General features: G+C 42.0%; 1 protein-coding gene across 3 annotated transcripts in view; it reads left to right on the top strand.

The window, feature by feature from the left end:
• Positions 1-23,355, top strand: part of LOC138769460 (NXPE family member 1-like) — a 123,907-nt gene that overhangs the window by 29,814 nt on the left and 70,738 nt on the right. For all 3 annotated transcript variants that reach the window (XM_069947961.1, XM_069947960.1, XM_069947962.1), the window contains exons 2-4: positions 1,051-1,273; positions 6,794-6,891; positions 12,373-13,073. In XM_069947961.1, the coding sequence (XP_069804062.1) occupies positions 6,805-6,891; positions 12,373-13,073 (788 nt within the window). In that variant the 5' untranslated portion in view covers positions 1,051-1,273; positions 6,794-6,804. The remainder of the gene's footprint in view (positions 1-1,050; positions 1,274-6,793; positions 6,892-12,372; positions 13,074-23,355) is intronic.

The raw sequence follows: 23,355 nt of genomic DNA, 5'->3' as shown, positions 1-23,355 counted from the left end.
ACATAGTATTTCAGTCAGTTGTTTTTGCAACCAAAACCAGGAGTGGGTTGAAAACACAGAAACTGTGTAAATGTTTCCAATATAAGGGCCCATTCACATTGAGGAATCAGGGCTGAATTTCAGCGCTGATTCCTCACTGAAAATTCCACCTGAAAAATAGTGCTGAGTTAAATGGAATTTGCGGTTTGCAGCTCACACAGCGGAATTTCAGCGCAAAATTTTGTGGGGCGGATCCGCTTTCTGCCAGAATAATTGACATGTCAATCCTTCTGGCTGAATTCCATTGAAATGAATTGAGCAGTGAATTTTTCAGCGCGGAATGCCCATGAAAATTCAGCACAGAATTGGGAAAACGTAATTTGTTTAAATGAAAAATGAATTTGCACGGCATTCCGCCAGAGGTAATCCCAGGCGGAACACTTTCCTTGCTGATTCCGTGCGGAATCCCATGAGAATTCCACCCAAAACACTTTCCTTACTGATTCAGTGCTGATTCCTCAGGGTAAACTCGCCCTAATTTTGCCCGGTCAGTTTTACTCCTGATTTTGGTTGAAAAATGACTGACCAAAAGACTGACAGAAATACTATGTGTGAACATAGCTGAGATGTTTGGCTTTGTACAGGTCCTGCTTTTTTGCGAATCAGTTGTCAGAAATAGATGTGTGGATGACCATATTGAAATCCATGGGGGAGATTTATCAAACATGGTGTAAAGTGAAACTGGCTCAGTTGCCCCTAGCAACCAATCAGATTCCACCTTTCATTTTCCAACGTGTCTGTGAGGAATAAAAGGTGGAATCTGATTGGTTGCTAGGGGCAACTGAGCCAGTTTCACTTTACACCATGTTTGATAAATCTCCCCCAATGTCTCCCCTTTCCGTCCATGATTGAGGATCCTGATTCACAGACAGAAAAAATAGATGTGTGGATGATATCTGTTCAAATGATCAATGCACTTCCTTATACCTAGGTATTTGCCTATGACAAGAGTACAGTGTTCCTGAATTTCAGGTTTTGATAATTTGTTTCACACCTCTGACCTTTTACCAGGAACATTTAAGAGTTTTTGACAGTCTAAATAGTAGGAAGAAAGTCAAAACTGTTAAGACGCAAGCAGTGCCAAGAGCAGAGGAGGATGCAATAACTCAGGATTATTCTTGTGTGTACACAATTTCTACAAAGTGACAGAGGTAACCTTCTATCCAGGAGCAGCTGCCAGTGTTCAAGCCAAGACACCACTTCATCCATTACTGACTCTAACAGTGCTGCTAAGGTTAGTCACTACCATTTTACATCTTTTATCATTGACTGTATAATCCTTATCTCTGTATAGCTCTAGATAAGATAAGAGACTATAAGAATACATTCAGGGAGGCTAAACTTAGCTATTCTGTGTGAAAGGAGCTACATAATCATCAGTAACTGTAAAGCTCATCTTACACGTAGTGATTATCATTCAAAGATTCGCTATAATGATCGTTTGCTAGTGATAACTAGCGATTTTGTAGCGAACGATTCTGAGGTTATTATATTCACTGAATACTATTATGAACGATGGTTTTTACGTGGTTATATGGGACAGCCCACACAACATTTTTTATTGGGAACGACTTATTACACAAACAAATATGCAAACGATCGGCAAACTACCAATGATAATTTTTCAACATGTTGAAAGACAAAAATGAATGATTTTTCATCCGTCGTTTGTTCGTTGGGTGCTATTACACGGACAGATTATTGCTCATTTTCAGTTGTTTTAGCAAATTTTTAAACAATAATCGTTCTGTGTAATAGGGCCTTAATGAGAGTTTCTTTGGGTGCGTTTACACAGAAAGATTTATCTAACAGATTTTGAAAGCCAAAGCCAGGAATGGATTTGAAAAGAGGATAGATCCCAGTCTTTCCTTTATGACCTTATACCTGTGTATAATCTGTTCCTGGTTTTGGCTTCAAAGATCTGTCAGATAAATCTTTCTGTGTGAACGCACCATTTCTCCCCTCTGTGGACAGCTTGTATGGAATATTCCATGTAGTTTTATTAACCCCTTAGTGACCGTCTTATTTTGGGGCCCTTCACATGTCCGCACATACTGCAGACTGGACATCAGAGCCCCCAACATCATGATTTATTATGATGCTGGGAGCTCCAAATGACTTTTAACCCAAGACAAGACCTTTAACCCATGTCCATTTAAATATTCATAATACTGTAGTTTCACTTTTTTATTTGAAAAATGGAAAATGGGGAGTGATTTGAAATTTTTATATGAAAGGGACTTTAAAAATAAAATAATTTTTTTTTAACACTTTTTAAGACGGACTGTAAATACAGATCAGCCAAATAGCCTTGGGCTGTAATTACAATGAATCAGCTTGGCCATATTGTTTAAATGCTGCCATCAGTTATGACTGTCAAGCTATTAGGTGCAGCCTAAAAAAAATAAAATCAGGGCTGCCATCCAAGAACAATTGAGAACTAAGTTACCAGTCACCACAAATACCAAGAAGTAAACTAAATATGTTTAATGACTAAATAAGTTTCAAGAGGGAAGTGTTTTTAGAAAAAAAAATCAAGAACAAAGGGACACAGACATAGGTTAGCTGGGGGATTGTTCAGAAGCAATGTGAGAAAATATTACTTTATTGAAGTAGTACAAACGCGTTGATACCAAATATGTAAGTGTTAAGGGGTGTTTTTACACTTTTTTTTATTATTATTTATTTTATCTTATGTTATCTGTTAGGTCTCACTGGTGCCATGACAATCATCTACACACTGAGATTGCAATAGGGAGAGCTTTAACATGATGTGTGGTAGTGGCCTGATATGTGCAGATTCTACGGGGCCTAGCTTAACAATCACTTTGACAGGGGGAGCTCCTTCTCCCTGTCAGATCCTGTATATGCTGGGCGATCCTGGCATTGTCAAAGAATGACAAAGAAAGCTCCCTTCCTCTGTCATTCTCTCTTTACATGGCATGGTCTCTATAACCGTTGCATATAAAGGGTTAAACAATCAGAGACAGACTTCTTTCTATTGCTCACTTTGCAGCAGAAGCTCAGCTGTGTGTCTCACAGTTGGGACCCTGCTGATTGATTGCAGGGGGTTCAGTGCAGAGCCCCCAGTAATCAGCCTGTGTCCTGGTTGGGCAAAACTGTATTGGCCTCAGCCATTTAGCCCAATCAGGCCTCAGGTAAAACTGCAGGGTGGGTAAAAGAGGTTTTCCAGGAAAATGTAAAAGATAACTTAAAGGGGTATTCCCCTCAAACATAACTTTTGATATGTTGCTGCCCATGGTGAGACTTACAGTTCATTCCACACTTGTTATTGTCTATTTAGTCTCCTTCCCCCAGTTCTCTGCTTACTAAAAACACATAAATCGGTGTGTGAGCCTTTCTCTCTGTCTTCCCCTCTTCCCCTCTCCCTTTTGAGACAGCTGATCTAAACAAGTCCCTGACTGGCTTTAACTGCAACATTGTAGCTTCTTTGTAATATTTGCATAAAAAGGAGGAAATGGAACTGCACTCACCGATAAAATCTCTTCATCTTTATTTATTATCCATAGTAAAAACAGGCAACATCGGACAAGGTGCAGACAGTGCGGTAGCAGACGCCACGGAGGTTAGGTGACAGGCTGTTTTACGCCTTTTACACCACCCCGTCCGTAGAAGCGCCGGAAAAAGGCGTGAAACAGCCTCAGAATAACCCTCCCAGCATTGCAAAGAAGCTACAATGTTGCAGATAAAGCCAGTTAGGGGCTTCTTTACATCCGCTGTCTCAGAAGGGAGGAGGAAGGAGGAGAAGACAGAGAGAAAGGCTCACACACAGATTTTTGTGTCTTCAACAGAAAGCATCAGCTGAAAAATGGGGGAAGGAGACTGAGTTGATAATAACAAGTGTGGAATAAATTGTTATTCTCACCATGGGCAGCAATAAATCAAAAGTTATGTTTGAGGGGAATACCCCTTTAACCTTATGCATCCTTCTGTATTAAAACAATAGACAGTACTGTCATTTTTAGTACTATGAGAATCCAGGAATTTTATTTTATTTAAGTATGGTGCTTATTAGGAGTCAGAGAAATGCATAGTCAGTTCTCAGTGTGAGGACAATCTCCTTTGTCATCATTAAAGATGTTAAAGCAACTGGGAGAATATGCTATGCTCTTCACTTCTTGGTATTATTGTTGGGGGTCACTAGGTGGCAAGATTTGGGGATCTGTCCCAGAAAAAAATGATGACTCGCCCTAACACCAAGAGGTGACTCTACACAAAAAAGGAGGGCAGCATTTTCCTCCCCTGTTCCTATTCAGTTTGGTATACAGACAGGTATGGTCTGCTTTTAGTGGCTTTTGAAGTTTGCTTCTACTGCTGTATCTGATATCCGTTTAGCAGTCAGGACTGGGAGGAGGGGTAGAGATCTGCTAAAGTTCAGGTACTGGGATTATGTCAGTTTGTAAGAATTGTGACTCTTATGAAGCCCTCATGCAAAAAAGTCCCACATCATACTGCACAAGTTCAACCAAAGTAAATGACATATAGAGAATACCACTAAGAAAGTTTTATCTTACACAATTAGTCTATGTTCACATGGTGGCCGGTACTGCAATTATAGACATAGATACTGCATCTGACCACAGCAGACTAAATGGTGGATTTTTTTCTCACTTAAAACCCAGTTTAGATAATCCAACAAGCAATACAGTAAGACAGGTGTCAACTATATGTAATAGAAAGTACATGATTCATACATAAAATAGCCACTTATAGAGAAAAAGCATATGCACAAAACGGTAGCACATCAAGAAAAATCTTTATTTAAATAGCCTTACAATGCACAAAATTTATATACAAAACAGGAGAAGTTTACCTAGGGAGACAAGTCCTAAATGCCACTCAACATTAAAAACACTTAAAATGTCATCCTTGGTCCGGCTGGCATCCCAGCCAGGACTCAACACCCTACCTGACCCCGGACTCAGCACATGATAAGAATAGAAATCCCCAAAACTAGAACAAAAATAATGGGTAATGTAGTGTCTATAAATAAAAATGAAAAATATACCTCCCTGAGGTATACAAGGCTATGTTCCCATTTCAAATGACGTCCGTCATTTTGAGTGTAAAATAACGGACGTCATTAGTGCAATGACTGATGTTTGTACACTATTCTAGTTTGGGGTAACTAATTGGCGTTTGGGTGTGGCTTGCAAAAGACATCCAAAAATAATGGTCATGTTCATTATTTTGAGGTCCGTGGTAAAAACGTCCATTATTCAATTCATTATGTGCATTGGATGTTCGTCTTTCCACTGACATCAACGCATTGCCATTGCAGTCAATAACAGACGTTATTTTAACCCTTTGAGGACCAGACCCAAAATGACCCAGTGGACCGCACAAATTTTGATCTTAGTGTTTTCATTTTTCCCTCCTCTAGCACTTTCAGTTTTCTATCTACAGGGCCATGTAAGGGCTTTTTTTTACAGAAGTAGGTGTACTTTGTAATGTCATCTTTCATTCTACCATATCATGTATGACGGAATTCCAAAATTATTATTTATGAAGATATAAATAGGTGAAATTGTAAAAAAGAATGCAATATGGTAATGTTGTGTCTAATTAATTCACTATATGGTAAAAGTGACATGATACCACTAGTCTATAGGTCAGTCCGAACACAACCATATGCAGGTTTACACAGATTCTCTAATGTTATATATATTTTTTTAATTAAATGCTTTTTTTTGGCAATTAGTTATTAATAAAATGGACCTATTGTGACACTTTTAACAGTTTTTTTTTTCACCTACGGGGCTGTATTGGGTGTCATTTTTTCCGCCATGATCTCTAGTTTTTATTAATACCATATTTGTGAAGATCGGATGTTTTGATCACTTTTTATTAATTTTTTTTTATATATAATGTAACATCAAATCGGTAATCCGCGCACTTTTGCCCTCTTTTTGTGTACACCGTTCGCAATGAAGCTTGTTATATTTTAATAGATCGGACAACTACGCACGCTACGGTATATTATATGTTTATTTATTTTTATATGTTTTATATAATGGGAAAGGGGGGTGCCATAGACATAGCATTGATCAGTGTGACAGGCGATCTGCTCATTGAGCCTGCCTGTGCAAGCTCAGTGAGCAGATCGCCGATCGGACCGCACGGAGGAAGGTAAGAGACCTCCGGCGGTCCCGATCGGTAAGTGACAGGGGACTCCCCCTGTCAATTAGACTTAAACGCGGAGTTAATGACATGCTGCAGCGCGATCGCTGCAGCCTGTCATTAGCGGTGAGGTGCCGGCTGTTCACTGCAGCTGGCCCCCACCTCCTATGAAGCAGGAGAAACACCCAGGACGTACAGTTAGGTCCAGGGTCGTCTGGTGACAGACTTCCATGGCGTAACTGTACGTCCAGGGTCGTCTATGGGTTAAAAATCTAAATCAGACGCCTTTTCTTTATTTTTGACGTTGTGTGAACATAGCCTAGCAGTGACTATGTTTATTGATCTAGCAGATGTTTCTGATCTGTGTCTCAGGTCTGTGAGCTTCCTATTTTCCAGCTGCCATCCTGCTTGCTAATCTCTACTGTCTTGTGCTTAAAGGTGCAGAATCAACAATGTTTAGTCCCTCAAACTTCATGTTTATTGTTAATTTTCAGTAAATAAAGAGTTTCTGAAGAGTCACAAATGTTGTAATAACTGGAAATAGATAAAATGTAAAATATATTTAACATTATGTTTATCTGTTGTAGTTAAAATTTTGTTTTGTCTCATGCAGACATTAAGGACATGCTACTGAACTATAAAGGCCTTGTGATATTACTGGCTGTATTCTTTTTCTTCTTGAGCATTACTTATTATGGACACCAAAGAAAGGTAGGAATATCTGTGTACACAGTTTTATGTCTGTACATGTTCTAAATTCCTAATACACAACATTTATCTCTGCTCTTGGTATATTTACATAGATATGAGTTCTTTGTTCAGAATATTTATGCATATAACAACTGAGTTATATATATATATATATATATATATATATATATATATATATATTATACATAAAATGTTATTGATTAATTGGGGGGTAGTTCAGCAAAAAATGTTTTGTTATATGCTTCTTTTTAAAAAATATAAATATTTATGAAAAAAAAAGTTTTCTTTTAAATTAAGAAAGTGCCAGAGATTTGTAATTTACTTCTATAAAAAAAAAATCTCAAGCCTTCCAGTACTTATCAGATGGTGTATGTTCTGCAGGAAGTAGTATTCTTTCCACTCTGGAGAGCAGGAGGGAGTTGCTACTGCTCTGGACATTTCCTGACATGGACATAGGTGATAGCAGAGAGCATAGTGTGTCAGACTTGAAAGAATACACCACTTCCGGCAGGACATACAGCAGCTGAAAGAAAGTATTGAAAGACTTAAAGGGGAACTCTGGATAGGGAAAATTATTTTTTATTAAAAGTACATTAAAAGTTATATAGATGTGTCTATATAATGTATTATCATATCTGTGCGGTTCTGCCACACTGGTAGTTGATTGACATCCAGGAAGTGAAGAAAACTGGCCCCTGTGCCAATCCACTTTGTGTCCTGCTCCGTCTGCTCTCCCGCCTCAGGAGACAGAGATTACATGCCTCTGTCTCACATTGAGTTTAATTGCTGACACAGGCTAATGATGCAGGGGGCAAGGCGTGATGTCACAGGAGACTTGTCTGGATCTTTTCTCCCACCCCCCTTAGTAATTCACCATCTCTGACCAGCCTCTCCAGTCTCCACCTGAGCAGGCAGGAAGTGACAAAGGCAGCTAAACAGCACAGAGGTTCCGAGCCGCCACTGCCAATCCCACCAGGGCAAAAAAACGAGGCAATAGTATAACCCATGTAAGATAATATCAAATAATGAGATGAGCAGGTTTATTTTTTTTACCTCTACCTGGAGTTCCCCTTTAATTTTTTTTTAAAAATAGAAGTACTGCAAATTACAAATCTCTGACACTTTCTGATACCATATGATTTGAAAGATTTTTTCTTTCTGCTGAACTACCTCTTTAACGCTGCATGATGTAAATGGGGAACTGAGTTCTCCCCAAATCCGGTGGCTGTGTGCTGCTCTCAGTAGCGAACTTCTCTAGCCAGTATGTGGCATCAGAGCACGTTCTGACACCGGTCATTTAACTCCTTCACGTCAGTAATATGAAAATATATGTTCCTACTGCAGTACCTTAGCCAGTACTGGCCAAAGCGCCAAGGGAGTGAGCGCACCAAAACCAGTTCAGAACAACTTGCCAGCCTGGTATTTTTTCCAATCAATATATTAGGGGTGTACACCTTTAAAACTCTACTTTTATTAAGCTTTCTAAAAACACACAAAAGAACCCCACATACAAAACACAAGTACAATGAAATCCGTATTTACACCAGTCCACAATTCAATCTACACAGTCCGAGCCGGGATGTATGAAAATAAAACCGGTTGAATCTCCCCAGTCTGTCGTCCCGTAGTCTCGCTGGTATCTCTTCAGTAGATAACAGGTTGTGACCAATCGGGAGTTTATTTTAACCCTAATACGCCCTTTGTGTGTGTGCATATTGGTCACTACCCCTTCTCGCACAGGGAACTGTGGGGGCACTCGCCCTAAAAAGGGCGACCCCTGCCCCGGTCTATCCCTTTGTTCAGTTCCTGTTATACCCTGTATTTACTCCCAACGTGTCAAGTTTCCTCTGGGTAATCAAATTCATCAGGGGAAAACACAAAATAGGGTATCAAATAGTAATGTAAATTTAAATCAAATACATAAAGAATACATAACAAAAGTACCTATGACATGCACAGTGGTGCTAAACTGCCTTATTGCCTACATTGCCTGGCCTCACATAAAGTGTCTAGTGCTCTGTGGCTATTACCATAAAATGCAAATGCATCTAACAGCTAATCAGAGTAAAGATGTCTAGTGCTCTGCCGCTATTTCAGTAAAGTGCAGTTGCAATCTAATGCCTATCAGAGTCTCGGCCTTTCTGTGCAAATAATAAGCTAAAGTGTCTGGTGCAGTGGCATCTACAGACCTCGGTACCTGCATTCACACTGTAGGGATCCTCCTATATACCTGCGTATCCCTGGACATGCTTGCCCCACTTCTGGACGCTAGCCCCACTTCCGGCGGCCGCTCGCGTAATTTCGGAGCGCATCAGGGTAACCATGGATACAGTAAACAACATTACAAACTGCATCCATGGTTTGTTTTACCACTTAAACGGCCGTTACTTAGCTTACTTTGACAGACAAAGTCTCTCTCAACACCTCCAGCTTCTTCCATGTCATACGCCTGATTTCTACAACAGTATAATGTTTTAACCCCTGCATATCCAGATGATTTAAACAAAAGTGTACAGGCATTATCATTTATATACTTTTTCCTTCCTTTCTCTTTTACAGCACTCTAGCCCTTCCATCTAGGTTATGCGCATATATCAGGTAGCCAACAAATAAATTCATTATGCAATTAGACAACCTATATAATGGCATCATGTTAAAATGGGAGAGGAGAGTTCCCATACATAAAAGTATGTTAAAATAAAAATAGAAATAAAAGCGTCGGGTTGGACAATGGAGGATTGTAAATCCAGCATAAACCCAATTTTATTATTTAGAGAAAACAGGTATAGCTCAGTTTCTTGTTTAACCCCTTCGGGGAAACAGTCTGTAGTCTAAAAATCCATTGAGTCTCCTTTTGTAGGATCACTCTGTCCCAGTCACCGCCCCTACAATGAGGGCGGACCAGCTATATCCCTACAAACTTAAGACCCGTCACATCTCCTCCATGAGTAGGGTTGATGTGTCTCGCCACTTGTTTATCTGCTCCATTCGCCACTTCTCTCAGATGCTCACCCACCCTCCATCTGAACTCTCTTACTGTTTTTCCCACGTACTCCATGCCACAAATACATGTGGCCTTGTATTCTTTATGTATTTGATTTAAATTTACATTACTATTTGATACCCTATTTTGTGTTTTCCCCTGATGAATTTGGTTACCCAGAGGAAACGTGACACGTTGAGAGTAAATACAGGGTATAACAGGAACTGAACAAAGGGATAGACCGGGGCAGGGGTCTCCCTTTTTAGGGCAAGTGCCCCGACAGTTCCCTGTGCGAGAAGGGGTAGTGACCAATACGCACACACACAAAGGGCGTATTAGGGTTAAAATCAACTCCCGATTGGTCACAACCTGTTATCAGCACGGTCTACTGAAGAGATACCAGCGAGACTACGGGACGACAGACTGGTGAGATTCAACTGGTTTTATTTTCATACATCCCGGCTGGGACTGTGTAGATTGAGCTGAATTGTGGACTGGTGTAAATACGGATTTCATTGGACTTGTGTTTTGTATGTGGGGTTCTTTTGTGTGTTTTTAGAAAGCTTAATAAAAGTAGAGTTTTAAAGGTGTACACCCCAATATATTGATTTAATTCACCGTCAGGGTGGTGATTTTTGTCCGCGGTAAGACACTGATATTGGTTGTTTTGGTATTTTTTCCGCCAAATGGTCGCTGACAAGACACAGGTAGTTTGCATGCTATGCCATCAGCTTCTCAAGCAGGGTGTTTGTTTAAATAACTTCAGCACCACATGCATGATAAGGCATCTAAATGCCAAGCATGAGCTGCAGTGGATTAGACACCATAAGCCTACAAACATCTGAGGCTCACTGCGCTCCCTCTTCTGCTTCTGTTGTCTTGGCCTCTTTAGCACCCAATCCAGTGAGTGTCTAGAGGCCAAATCACCCCCCCCCCCCCATCGTGATGCAATCCGTTTAACTTACCCATCCGGGCCTCAGTATCTGAATGACGCTGATCCCGGCTCCGTATTCTGCTGATCAGGTCTGCAGCAGACCAGACCAACAGAGCACCGATCTGATGGATTGGTGCTCTGTAATATACGCAGCATTGATCTCAATGGGAGATAAGTGATGTGTATATAAAAGTCCCACAAGGGGACTTCTAATTACTGTGTAAAAAAATAAAAAATCCCCTCCCCTAAAAAAATTTTTAATCACCCCCCTTTTCCCATTTTATAAATAAAAATAAATAAACATATTTGCTATCACTGCCTGCGTAATCGCCCAAACTATTAAATTATCACATTCCTGATCTTGCATGGTAAATTGTGCAAATATTTTTTTTCCTGTTTCGCAGCATATTTTATGAAAAAGTCAAGTCTGTCATTGCAAAGTACAACTAGTGGCGCAAAAAATAAGGGTTCGCGTGGGCCTGTAGGTAAAAAAAAAAGGAAGTCCTACAGCCTTTCAAACGCGAGGAGGAGAAAAGAAAATCGCAAAAGCGAAAATTCGCACTGTCCTGAAGGGGTTTATAGATGCTGGTAGCTTCAAGTTACCTCTCTGACTGGAAATGTAGGGTGAATACACCCTAGCTGCTATTCAGTTGCCAGACAGTATGTTTCATAAAAAAAAAAAATGCTAAAGAAGCTGTAACTGAACAGCAGGTGTTTGTGTAAAAATTGCCATGGCAGAACATTAGTGTTGTAGATCAGGAAAGGGGTTTACTTTTGTAGTGCAACAGATTTAATTTTTAACTAAGCAGTTGTAGTCCACATTATTGCATCCAGTTTAAAGTCACTGTCGTTCATTTTTTTTTTTTTTTTTTTTGCAGAAATCAATAGTACAGGCGATTTTAAGAAACTTTGTAATTGGGTTTATTAGCCAAAAATTTATTTTTTTTTTTCATGAAAAAGCAGTTTGAAGCTCTCCAACTGTATTCATGGTTTTTCTATGGAGAGAGTGAGATGAGGCACCAAAACAGGACAACAAAGAGTTAAGTTACAGCTACATGACCAGGCTCTCTCCTCTGATGTCACCACTGACCTCTCTGACCTCTGAATAGCACTCTGAATAGCTCCCCCGCTGTGTAATCCTTTGTTCTCTGCTGCTGACTAATCTCGCTCCTTCCTCCTCCCCCTCCCCTCTCCATAGCACAGACAGGATCCGACTGATAAAAAAAGGTCGAGATTTCCTGATTCTAAGCAGTGGATGAGAGAGAGGAGGGGGGGACATGGGAAAAGGCGTTTTAAATGCAGATAATGGAATATTTTCCTAATAAACTCAATTACAAAGTTTCTTAAAATCGCCTGGACTATTGATTTCTGCAAAAAAAAATTTTAACGACAGTGACCCTTTAAAGTATTGCTTTGAATTGCAGCTGTGGAGCGATAGTTAGAATCAGTTTGTAGAGCTTCAAAAAGTTGGAGTTCATCCCTAGCCTAAACTGACTGTCTTTAGATTTTTTTAGTTAAACATTTTCTCTATCTTCACCCATTTATTCATTTTTTTTCTTGTAAGTGTAAAAGAGAAACGATTCAATATCCTTTAACAACTGGAAAAGTCAAGCAAGTGGAGCAAGTAAGTGAAATTCAAAAGGAAGTAAATAGAATTTACCAAGAAGTAGATCGAACAATTCCCAGGACAAATATCACTGACCCATTAAAGACGAGCAGTGCTAAACATAGCAAAGTCTTCCTAAAATATCCTAAAGACTCCTACTGTGTAGGGGACCAATTAATACTCGAAGTTACCATGTATGACTACTTGGGCCAAAGGAAAACCTATGGAGGAGACTATTTAAGGGCAAGAATGTCAACAACCGATCTTGGAGCAGGGTCTTCTGGGAAGATTGAGGATTTCCATAATGGCACATATCATGTCCATTTCATCTTATTCTGGGAAGGTAGAATCAATGTTACGGTGTTTATGATGCATCCAAGTGAAGGGACATCAGCCCTGTGGACTTATAGAAATATTTGGCATGGCTATGTAGACCACACAGGCATGTTTGAAGCACCTAATCAAAAACATGAATCTGTATGTGGATTTGACATTGACAAAAGCAAAGAACTGTGCGACTACAAAGATGAAAGAGATGAAGAACATTTCTATTGTATCAAGCCTGATAAGTTTAGCTGTGATTCTCTTACTCAAGTGAGAAGTTGGTGGAGGCATGACAAATCCCTTTTTACCAGTCTTGAAAAGAACTTATTTGAGAAGTAAGTAAATCATCTTGCAACATATTTCACCTGCGTAGTCACTGTTATGTTTATTATATCAGGCTCCTGATGTTATAATATTTAGGCTACGTTCACACTACATATATTTCAGTCAGTATATTTCAGTCAGTATTGCAACCAAAACCAGGAGTGGATTAAAAACACAGAAAGGATCTGTTCACACAATGTTGAAATTGAGTGGATGGCCGCCATATAACAGTAAATAACTGCCATTATTTCAATATAACAGCCATTGTTCTAAAATAACAGCAAATATTTGCCATTAAATGGCGGCCATCTACTCAATTTCAACATTGTGTGAACAGAGCCTTTCTGTGTTTTTAATCCACTCCTGGTTTTGGTTGCAATACTGACTGAAATATACTGACTGAAATATACATATACTGACTGAAATATACGTAGTGTGAACGCAGCCCTAGTGATATTAATAATTTCTTTATATAGCATCAGCTTGTTTCAGAGGACTTTACATAGCTTGTCATTGTTTAAATCAGTTCCTGTCCCCATTAGGGCTTAGTCTTTTGAATATGTATCTGTATGTTTTGGAATGTAGGACACCCACTAAGACACAAACTCCCTATACAATACAAGACCCTCAGTGCTGCAAGGCTACAGTGCTGTCACTGAGCCGCCATGCTGTTAAAAGTTCATATACGATATGTGGAGAATGTGAGCATGGGCTCCAAAAGACCTCTGATGGAGTCCTCTAGTATCTGCCACTAATATGCTAGCAGTAGATTGTGCAAATTCCGAGAATTGGTCTTGTTTTTGGGGCACATTTCACAGATTCTCAATCTGATTAAGACCTGGTGAATTTGAAGGACAAATCAACACCTAGAATTGTTTGTCATGTTTCTTAAAGTAAGAGACATGTCAAACATTTTGATCAGTCTGGGTCTGAGTGTTTAGACTATGACTGATCAGGAGAACGAGCCAGGAGAAGACTAAACCCTCAGACCCTTACCAATAAAAACTTTTTGACATGTCTCTTTAACACGAAAAATGGTAGATTCCCACTAATCATAAAATCTGTGGATGGGGCCGTACAGACAAAACATAAACACCATGCTCTCAGCGAACACACTGCTAGCTTTCTGTGCCGTGCACGTAACTGCCCGGAAGAAGAATTAGGAGCTGTAAGTAGGTAGGTAATAGAAAGCAGATAGCAAAACATTGGACTAGAGAGGAGAAATTATAAGGTAAGCGAGATGAGAGATAGCTGCAGAACACAGATAATGGCAAGTACCGGGGGAGAAAGTAGAAAAGAGAAAGGGCTAGCTGGCACTGCAGAGCACTGTGCACTATAAAGGGGCACACAATGCTGTATAATAGAAGAAATCAAAAGAGAGAAAGCGCTACAAGGCACTGTGTACTGCTTCTGTAGAGGTGTAAACAGACCTGACATTGCACGTTTGCATCTTAAGGCTATGTTCACACAACGTATGTTTTGCATAAATTGTAATTTGCAACAACGGCCGTGATTTAAACAAAACATACGTTTTATTGGAATGAATGGAATACCGGCCGGAGCATATACACCATCCTCCGGGGGTGATTACTGTCAAAGATAAGAAGATTATTTCTGCCCTGTTTTTATATGCTTATGTCCAAGAACTGTATTTCCTGAAATCAATGTCCCAGCATGATTTGGAGTGTGTATAATTGATCTGGGTGTATATCATTAAACATGTGTTAGAACTCCATCAAGCCCCCCCCCCCCCCCCCCCCAAGGGAAAAATATGTAATCTATATACCTATGCCACTTACGCACCCATCACATAAATGTGGAGTCATAGATGTGGTCCTCTTCAAAGTTGGCCATGTAGACATTGGCCTACGTAGGTGCTACATTAGACCCCATAGCAGTTCCCCCACATAGACGATAGCAGGACTTCCCAAATTTCAAATGGCTGTGCTGAAGAATGTATGTACACTGAGATATAATGAATGTACTGCAATCAGGAGGAAAATGGTATAGGCTAGACTGTATGGCCTGTATGCTGAAGGAATGTTCAGTAGAGGTGTACAGTGATATCACATTGAATGAGGTCAGTATGGTGTTGGGATTAACTGTGATGTCAAGGATTTTTGTCAAGAAGTCAGAGGTATACTGTGGGTCTATTCCTGGTTGCTGAAAAAGACCTTAAAGGACAACTCCGGCGGGACCCCCCCCCCAAAAAAAAAAACACAGACACACACAGACACCATACTCACCATCCCTCCGGTGACGATCGCCACTCCATTCGCCCGCCCTTCGCCTCACCGTCACCTGCGTCCGCCGTCCAGCCATGCCTCTTACTTCCGGGTCCATGGGAGAGAAAAGGCTGCCAGTGCGCTTGTGCACCGGCAGCCTTTTCATTGGCTGGAGAGCATCACATGGCTTCCAGCAAGCTCAGCCAACCAGCAGCCTTTTCTCTCCCATTCACTTTCTCTCCCATTCACTTCGTCGTCACCAGATGCCGCCCAGAAGAAGAGGACCGTGACGATCGTAATAGGTAATGTATACAGGTAATCGTAATAGGTAATGTATACATTCTTTAACTTTGTAATGTGTGTTAAAAAAGCAAAAAAAAAAATTTGTGGGAGTTGTCCTTTAAGTCTCAAACTGCAGTAAAACGATTGTAATTCCCTTTGTAGGGTAAACCAATCCATGTTATGTGTAGAGCAAAACTACAGTACCTTACAGTCATTACAGTCATTTGTGCTTCTAACACAAATGATAAACACAACTGGTAAAGAATATATATTTACCACTAGTTTGCAGGTCCCGCAGGGTTCTTGTTGTTCCTGATGGTGAGGGATTCTAAGGGATTTTTGTGTGGCTGCGTTGGTGTTTCCTCCTGCCCCTCTTCATTTTTAGGAATCTATACAGCTGGGGGAAGGTGCAGCTCACTTAAATAAATCCCAATGCTGAACTAAACAGAAAAATGCCAATACCCAAGCATAAACAAATAGATATACCATAAAAAAATACCTTTAAAATAACAATGTCAAAATCCTTAAAACATAATTCTTCAAGTGCACAGTTTATACAAGTTTCATATAATGGGTAATCTGGTCGTTGGATTCAGACCTAGAGAGGTATTCCCATAATCCTCTTAATAGCTTGCAGCAATGACTATCAGTGATTATGGGCAGATGAGGGTTATACTTCTAACCCACTATGTTTAGGCAGCTTCGCTGATCGAGCAAGAGTCAGTTTGCTTATAATAATAGATGATGATAATAATAATTTTTATTTATATAGCGCCAACAGATTCCGCAGCACTTTACAATTCTGGAGGTACATACATAGACAAAAAATCGACATTACAGAGATATACATATAATTATCCATACATGAGGAGTGAGGTCCCTGCTCGCATGCATGAGCTTACATACTATCAGGAGGGGGTGCGAGACAAAATGGCAGAGGGGCAAAGTGCATCGTTGTTCTTATGGTCCAGCCATCTTTATAAATAAGGCAGTGCGGGTAAGGGGGGGTGAGCCTGTCACCAGCCAATGCCTGCATGCACAGGTCTAAGTGCTTAAATGCTTGGTGTGTGTGTGTGTGTGCGTGTATGTATGTTTCTGTGTGCGTGGTGGAGGTGTGTGTGTGTGTGTGTGTGTGTGTGTGTGTGTGGAGGGGGGGTTGAGGGTTGAGTCAAAATTAGGGAACCTGGTAAGCCTGTTTGAACAGATGTGTTTTGAGGGCACGTTTGAAGCTTTGTGTATTGGTGGTGAGTCTGACAGTCTTGGGTAATGGATTCCATAGAACTGGTGCAGCTCGGGTGAAGTCCTGGAGACGGGAGTGAGAGGTGCGGATCAAGGTGGATGTTAATCGTAAGTCATTAGAGGAGCGTAGGGCACGGGTAGGGCGGTAGACAGAGATGAGGGAGGAGATGTATGGAGGTGCAGCACTGTGGAGAGCCTTGTGGGTGAGCAGGAGGACTTTATATTGTATCCTGTGTTTAACAGGGAGCCAGTATAGTGACTGGCACAGGGGGGAGGCATCTGTATAGCGGCTGGACAGGGAGATGAGCCTGGCCGCTGCATTGAGAATGGACTGGAGAGAGGAGAGTTTAGAGGAAGGAAGGCCGATTAGTAAGGAATTGCAGTAGTCAAGACGGGAATGAATAAGAGCGACAATGAGAGTTTTAGCAGATTTGACAGGAAGGAAGGGACGGATTTTAGAGATGTTTATTAGATGCAGATTACAGGAACGTGAAAGAGATTTAATGTGAGGAGTGAAGGAAAGATCTGAGTCAAACATAACCCCAAGGCAGCGGGCTTGCTGTGCAGGGGCTATGGTCGCACCACAGACAGAGATGGAAATGTCAGGTGGAGGGTGTTTAGCAGAGGGAGGGAAGACAAGAAGCTCAGTCTTAGAAAGGTTTAGTTTTAGGAATAGGGAGGACATAGCGTTGGAGACGGCAGACAGACAGTTACTGGTGTTCTGTAGAAGTGCGGGGGTGATATCACGGGAGGAGGTATATAGCTGGGTATCATCAGCATAGAGATGGTACTGAAAACCAAACTTGCTGATGATTTGTCCAATGGGTAAAGTGTAAAGTGAGAAAAGGAGAGGGCCCAGGACTGATCCCTGAGGAACCCCAACTGTAAGGGGGAGAGAAGATGACGTGGAGCCAGAAAGTGATACACTAAAGGAGCGGTCGGAGAGATAGGAGGAGAACCAGGAAAGAGCAGAGTCCTTGAGGCCGATAGAGCGGAGCGTGGAGAGGAGGAGCTGGTGGTCTACTGTGTCAAAAGCTGCAGATAGGTCCAGGAGGATGAGAAGTGAATGGTCACCTTTAGATTTGGCGGAGAGGAGATCGTTAGAGACTTTAGTAAGGGCAGTTTCTGTAGAGTGGTGAGGACGGAAACCGGACTGAAGGGGGTCAAGGAGAGAGTTGTCAGAGAGGTAGCAGGTTAGGCGGGAATAGACCAGACGTTCCAACAGTTTGGAGATAAAAGGAAGATTAGAGACAGGTCGATAGTTGGCAGCACAGGAGGGGTCTAGGGAGGTTTTTTTCAGTAAGGGAGTGATAATGGAGTGTTTGAAAGCCGAGGGGAAGATGCCAGAGGAGAGGGAGAGGTTGAAGATTTTAGTAAGGTAAGTAGTGACAACAGGAGAGAGAGACTGGACAAGGTGTGAGTGAATAGGGTCACTATGGCAGGTGGTGGGACGAGATGAGGAGAGGAGTCTGGAGACTTCCTCCTCTGTTACAGGTTCAAATACTGAGAGGGAAGAGGAGGAAATACAAGAGGGAATGGGATCAACACTTCTTTGGGACTGGGAGGTGATCTCCTGACGGATGGTATCTATCTTTTCCTTGAAGTAGGATGCTAGGTCTTCAGCACAGAGGTTAGTTACGGGTGTCTGAACTTTGGGTTTGAGGATGGAGTTGAGGGTATCAAAGAGACGTTTTGGGTTATGGGATAGAGAAGAAATGAGAGAGGTAAAGTAAGATTGTTTAGCAGAATGAAGAGCGGAGTAGTAGCTTCTAAGCACAAATTTGTAATGTAGGAGGTTTGCATCAGTTTTAGACTTCCTCCACGAACGTTCAGCACACCTAGAACACCGTCTAAGAAAACGAGTTGAAGGTGTGTGCCAAGGTTGTGGTCGTCTGCGTTTTGCTGATTGAGGTGTGAGGGGTGCCATTTTGTCAAGGGTTGTTTTGAGGGTGTCGTGATAGCACTTGGCAGCCAGATTGGGACAGGAGAGCGAAGAGATAGGAGGCAGTGATGACTGTACAGAGTCTGTAAGTTGTTGGGTGTTGATGGCACGTAAGTTTCTGTACATGACCAAGGTTGGGGTGTCAGGAGGAGAATGAGTATTAGTGATTGAAAAGGAGAGAAGATTGTGGTCCGAGAGCCCGGTAGGAGTGTTATTAAGGCGAGAAACTGGGCAAAGTCTGGAGAAGACAAGGTCCAGGGTATTCCCACCCTTGTGGGTTGGAGAGTCAGAATGCTGGGAGAGGCCAAGGGAGGAGGTTAGGGAAAGAAACTGAGAGGCCGATGGGGAAAGTGGTTTGTCAATAGGGATATTAAAATCGCCCATGATGAGGGCGGGAATGTCAGAAGATAGAAAGTAAGGAAGCCAGGTAGAAAAATGGTCAAGAAAGCGTCGTTGTGAACCAGGGGGGCGATATATGACTGCGACTCTCAGGGAAAAGGGCCGGAAGAGTCTAATGGTGTGCACCTCAAAAGAGGAGAATGAGAGGGAGGGCTCAGGGGGAATGACCTGGTAAGTGCAGTCCTGAGAGAGAAGTACACCCACTCCTCCACCATGTCTGTTATCAGGTCTAGGAGTATGGGAAAATTGAAGACCTCCATGGGTCAGAGCAGCAGGTGAGGCTGTGTCTGACTCTTGTAGCCATGTTTCTGTGAGAGCCAGCAGGTTGAGCGATTTATTGAGGAATAAGTCATGGGTTTCAGTGAGTTTGTTGCAGACAGATCTAGAATTCCATAGAGCACAGTTAATGGAGATGGGGTCTGGCATGCAGGGAATCTTAATCAGGTTAAAAGGGTTTCTGTAGGTGGCCGATGAAGAGAAGCTGTTAGTAAAGGTTGGAGGACCAGGGTTAGGAGAGATGTCTCCAGCAGTAAGCAGGAGCAGAGATAGAGATAGCAGGTGTGAGTAAGAGAGGGAGGGAGGATGTTTGGAGGGAATGGGAAGAAATGGTTTATTGTATGGGAAAAAGACAGCAGGGGGGGTTAGATCAGCAGGTAGAAGGGAAGAAGAGATAAATATACTATTGCTTGATATAGGAGTTGGGGGTTTGGAGCAGAGTTTGAGTGTTAGGGAAGCAAAAGTGATAGCAAAGGTGAACATTTTTGGAGAGCAGATGAGTATATGGAATGCAGTTACCTTCAGTTCCAATTCTGGCTTAATTCATCTAGACACTTTGACTGATCAGCACTTAGAGTGATCAGCAATGACCATGGTCAGGAATGACCAGAGCAGTTCACTATATAGTTAGATAACTAGCTGAGAAGTACTACCAGGTGTGAAACATGGGGTGGGTGGGGAAGAGATGGAAGAGGGCAGGGGTAACTGATAGAGAGAAGATTGTAAACAAACAATTTGGGTTCACTGCTTAGAAAAGAGGGCAATAAAAGTCAATGCTGACAAGAGTAGAGCCAGATATCATACCATGAAATTTAAACAATGCAATGGATAATGGGGGTAGGAGTTGATAGTTGGAGCCAATTCATACCATGAAATTTAAACAATGCAATGGATAATGGGGGTAGGAGTTGATAGTTGGAGCCAATTCATACCATGAAATTTAAACAATGCAATGGATAATGGGGGTAGGAGTTGATAGTTGGAGCCAATTCATACCATGAAATTTAAACAATGCAATGGATAATGGGGGTAGGAGTTGATAGTTGGAGCCAATTCATACCATGAAATTTAAACAATGCAATGGATAATGGGGGTAGGAGTTGATAGTTGGAGCCAATTCATACCATGAAATTTAAACAATGCAATGGATAATGGGGGTAGGAGTTGATAGTTGGAGCCAATTCATACCATGAAATTTAAACAATGCAATGGATAATGGGGGTAGGAGTTGATAGTTGGAGCCAATTCATACCATGAAATTTAAACAATGCAATGGATAATGGGGGTAGGAGTTGATAGTTGGAGCCAATTCATACCTGTGAATGGAAGAAGAAGATCAGGTCAGGAGATGGTGATATTCCATAATTAATTAATTCTTTCTGGCTTAATTCATCTAGACACTTTGACTGATCAGCACTTAGAGTGATCAGCAATGACCATGGTCAGGAATGACCAGAGCAGTTCACTATATAGTTAGATTATTATTATTATGATGAGATGTTCCCCCTTGGATAAAGCATATGTATATTTCTACAACAAGACAGATACCGCCGCTCTCCTGGCGATCTATCTATGGCACAATGTGTGTGCTCAGTCTCTTTGGCTTTACAACTGCTAATTGTCATGGGGCAGAACTTAGACACATATCCAATTGTTTAGTGCAGGTGGCACCTCTCACCCATGCAGGATCAGCGTCTTCTCTGGGGTCACCAGCTTCCCAGTCTGCCCACAGTGAGTGTAGTGATGTCACCAGCCCTGTTCTAACTCTGCTCCAAAGCACGCCCCGCTGCTGGTATGTAAAAAACAGAGTGATAACCAGGCCAACTCCTTCCACACTTGCCAACCGAGAAAAAGAAAACTGAACCTCACAATTCATTATCACAAAATGAAAAAAGCTTTATTGATTAAAAACATACATGAAAACGCCAAAAGGCAAAAAGCGATGAATTGTGACTGAAAGAATGTTAAAAATACCACAACGGTAACGAACATACAATCAGGGGGAACAAATTGCAGGTGGACAAACAGGAGTGTGAAGGTGATCACTATGTTAGCTATACATCAACTGTTATAGACATAGATACACACACCCACAAACTGCTTAACAATAGGTATATAGTGTTAGAATCAATGGAGGTATATTACCAGTATGTAAAAGAAGTGTGGCGTCCACCAGCGGCCCCCACCCCGACGCACGTTTCGGCTATCCGCCTTCTTCAAAGGGGCACACTTCCACACTTGTACAGTTACAAAGTGGATACAGAGGTGCACTCAGATTTGTTGTTATCCTCCACTTCTTTTTACAACAATTGGTGTACTTGTCACAAACCTACCTCTTCATGCTCCAGTGGCGACTGCTTCCCCTCCATTGCATTGATGGAGTTGGGATGTGGTTGCAAAGGCCACCTAGCCTGCTGTCAATGTGGATGGGAAGCCAGTCAACAGCCAGAAGGGTCTGTCTTCTGCCAGCTGCAATGATGCTGGGGCCAGTCAACCTATCAGGGAAGCAGGACAGCCGGAAGAATCAGGCTGGAGACTGCATCTGGTAGCTGGAAGAAGATCTAAACCTTTGTCTGTTAATAGGAAACGCCTATGATTGTTTGTACTTCTGCTAACATCACCAGCATTACTGACTTTAGGGCCATTCCATTGTTACGGGTGTTACAATCGCCCAACTTAAAATGTATTAATAAGGGGGGACGTGGTTTGCCGCTGAAGAGAGCAGACGCACGCCGCCGGAGCTCCTGCACAACGGGCGATTAAACAGCGCTATAACAGCGTACTTGGACTTAATCACGATCTTCAGAGACACCCGATCTCCCCAACTCCTCTCCGGTAACGATGGCCACATCAAGGAGAGCTTCTGCAACCATCAAACGGAGATTTCTCTCATCCATGCTGTCGGCCAGAGCACAACAAGATGGTGCCGGCTTGTACATGAGCAACCAGTGGAACCGGTTCTTCCCAGGTGCTGAGGCAACGCGGCAGGCTCCTCCTTTACCCGACTCTTCAGCTCACCAAAAGAAGGACTTGCCAGGTGAGCAATCAACCCCTTCTTAGTAAAAAAAAAAGAAGCGGAGGAGGAGGGGAGCCGGCTGCGTTGCTGGCCGGACCGACTCAGACCCTACTATACAACATCACCGGCAATAGCAGCCACACTCTGTCACCATATGCCGCCCCCTTCCCGATGCCTCCTTTCTCACCACTCGGCGATGTTAGCTGTCAAAGCTCACTATCAGACTTATGTTTGCCAACATTCTTCTCAGAGACCCTGAACATACACCCTTGCCTTCCAGCAGACTCTTCACCTGCTGTTAACTCACAGGACATTAAACAAAGGATCTCTGTGCCCACACCACTCCCGGCACAAGGGTTACATGTAATAGCAACGCATGACCCCCTAGATGACATACTTTATACTACGGACCTGTCTGCTATGCCCTCAGTAAAAAAGATGATGTTAGCCCTCCGGGACTCTATCCGAGCGGATTTAGACCGAGCCACTTCAACAATATCTGAATCAGTGCGTTCAGCTATAAAAAGAATTCAGCGCCTGGAAGACACGCTATCTTCAGTTATGAATGAACACAACTCACTGCTAGCTTCCCATCATTAACTGGAGTCGGAATTGGCTGCTGTTAAACAATCATTATCTGCAGTGGACAACCGCATAAGAGACCACAATCTCAAACTAAGAGGTATCCCTGAATCAATCCCAGCTTCTGAGCTTCCTGATTTTACCCGGGGCCTTATTGAGCATATGGAACAATCTTTAAAAAAAGGCGAGTTACTTATTGACTGGGCGCATCGGGTTCCCAAACCTGACTACATCCCCCCGGAAGCTCCACGCGACGTCATTGTAAGAATGCGACATCTTTGTCAAAAATCAATTCCTGCCAAGTACCAGGAAGCAAACTGCAACATCTCCCA

Source organism: Dendropsophus ebraccatus, chromosome 12 (genome assembly GCF_027789765.1).
Source record: "Dendropsophus ebraccatus isolate aDenEbr1 chromosome 12, aDenEbr1.pat, whole genome shotgun sequence".
Taxonomy (NCBI): Eukaryota; Metazoa; Chordata; class Amphibia; order Anura; family Hylidae; genus Dendropsophus; species Dendropsophus ebraccatus.
The sequence above is the reverse complement of the archived record's forward strand: the minus strand, read 5'-3'. Positions and strand labels throughout refer to the sequence as shown.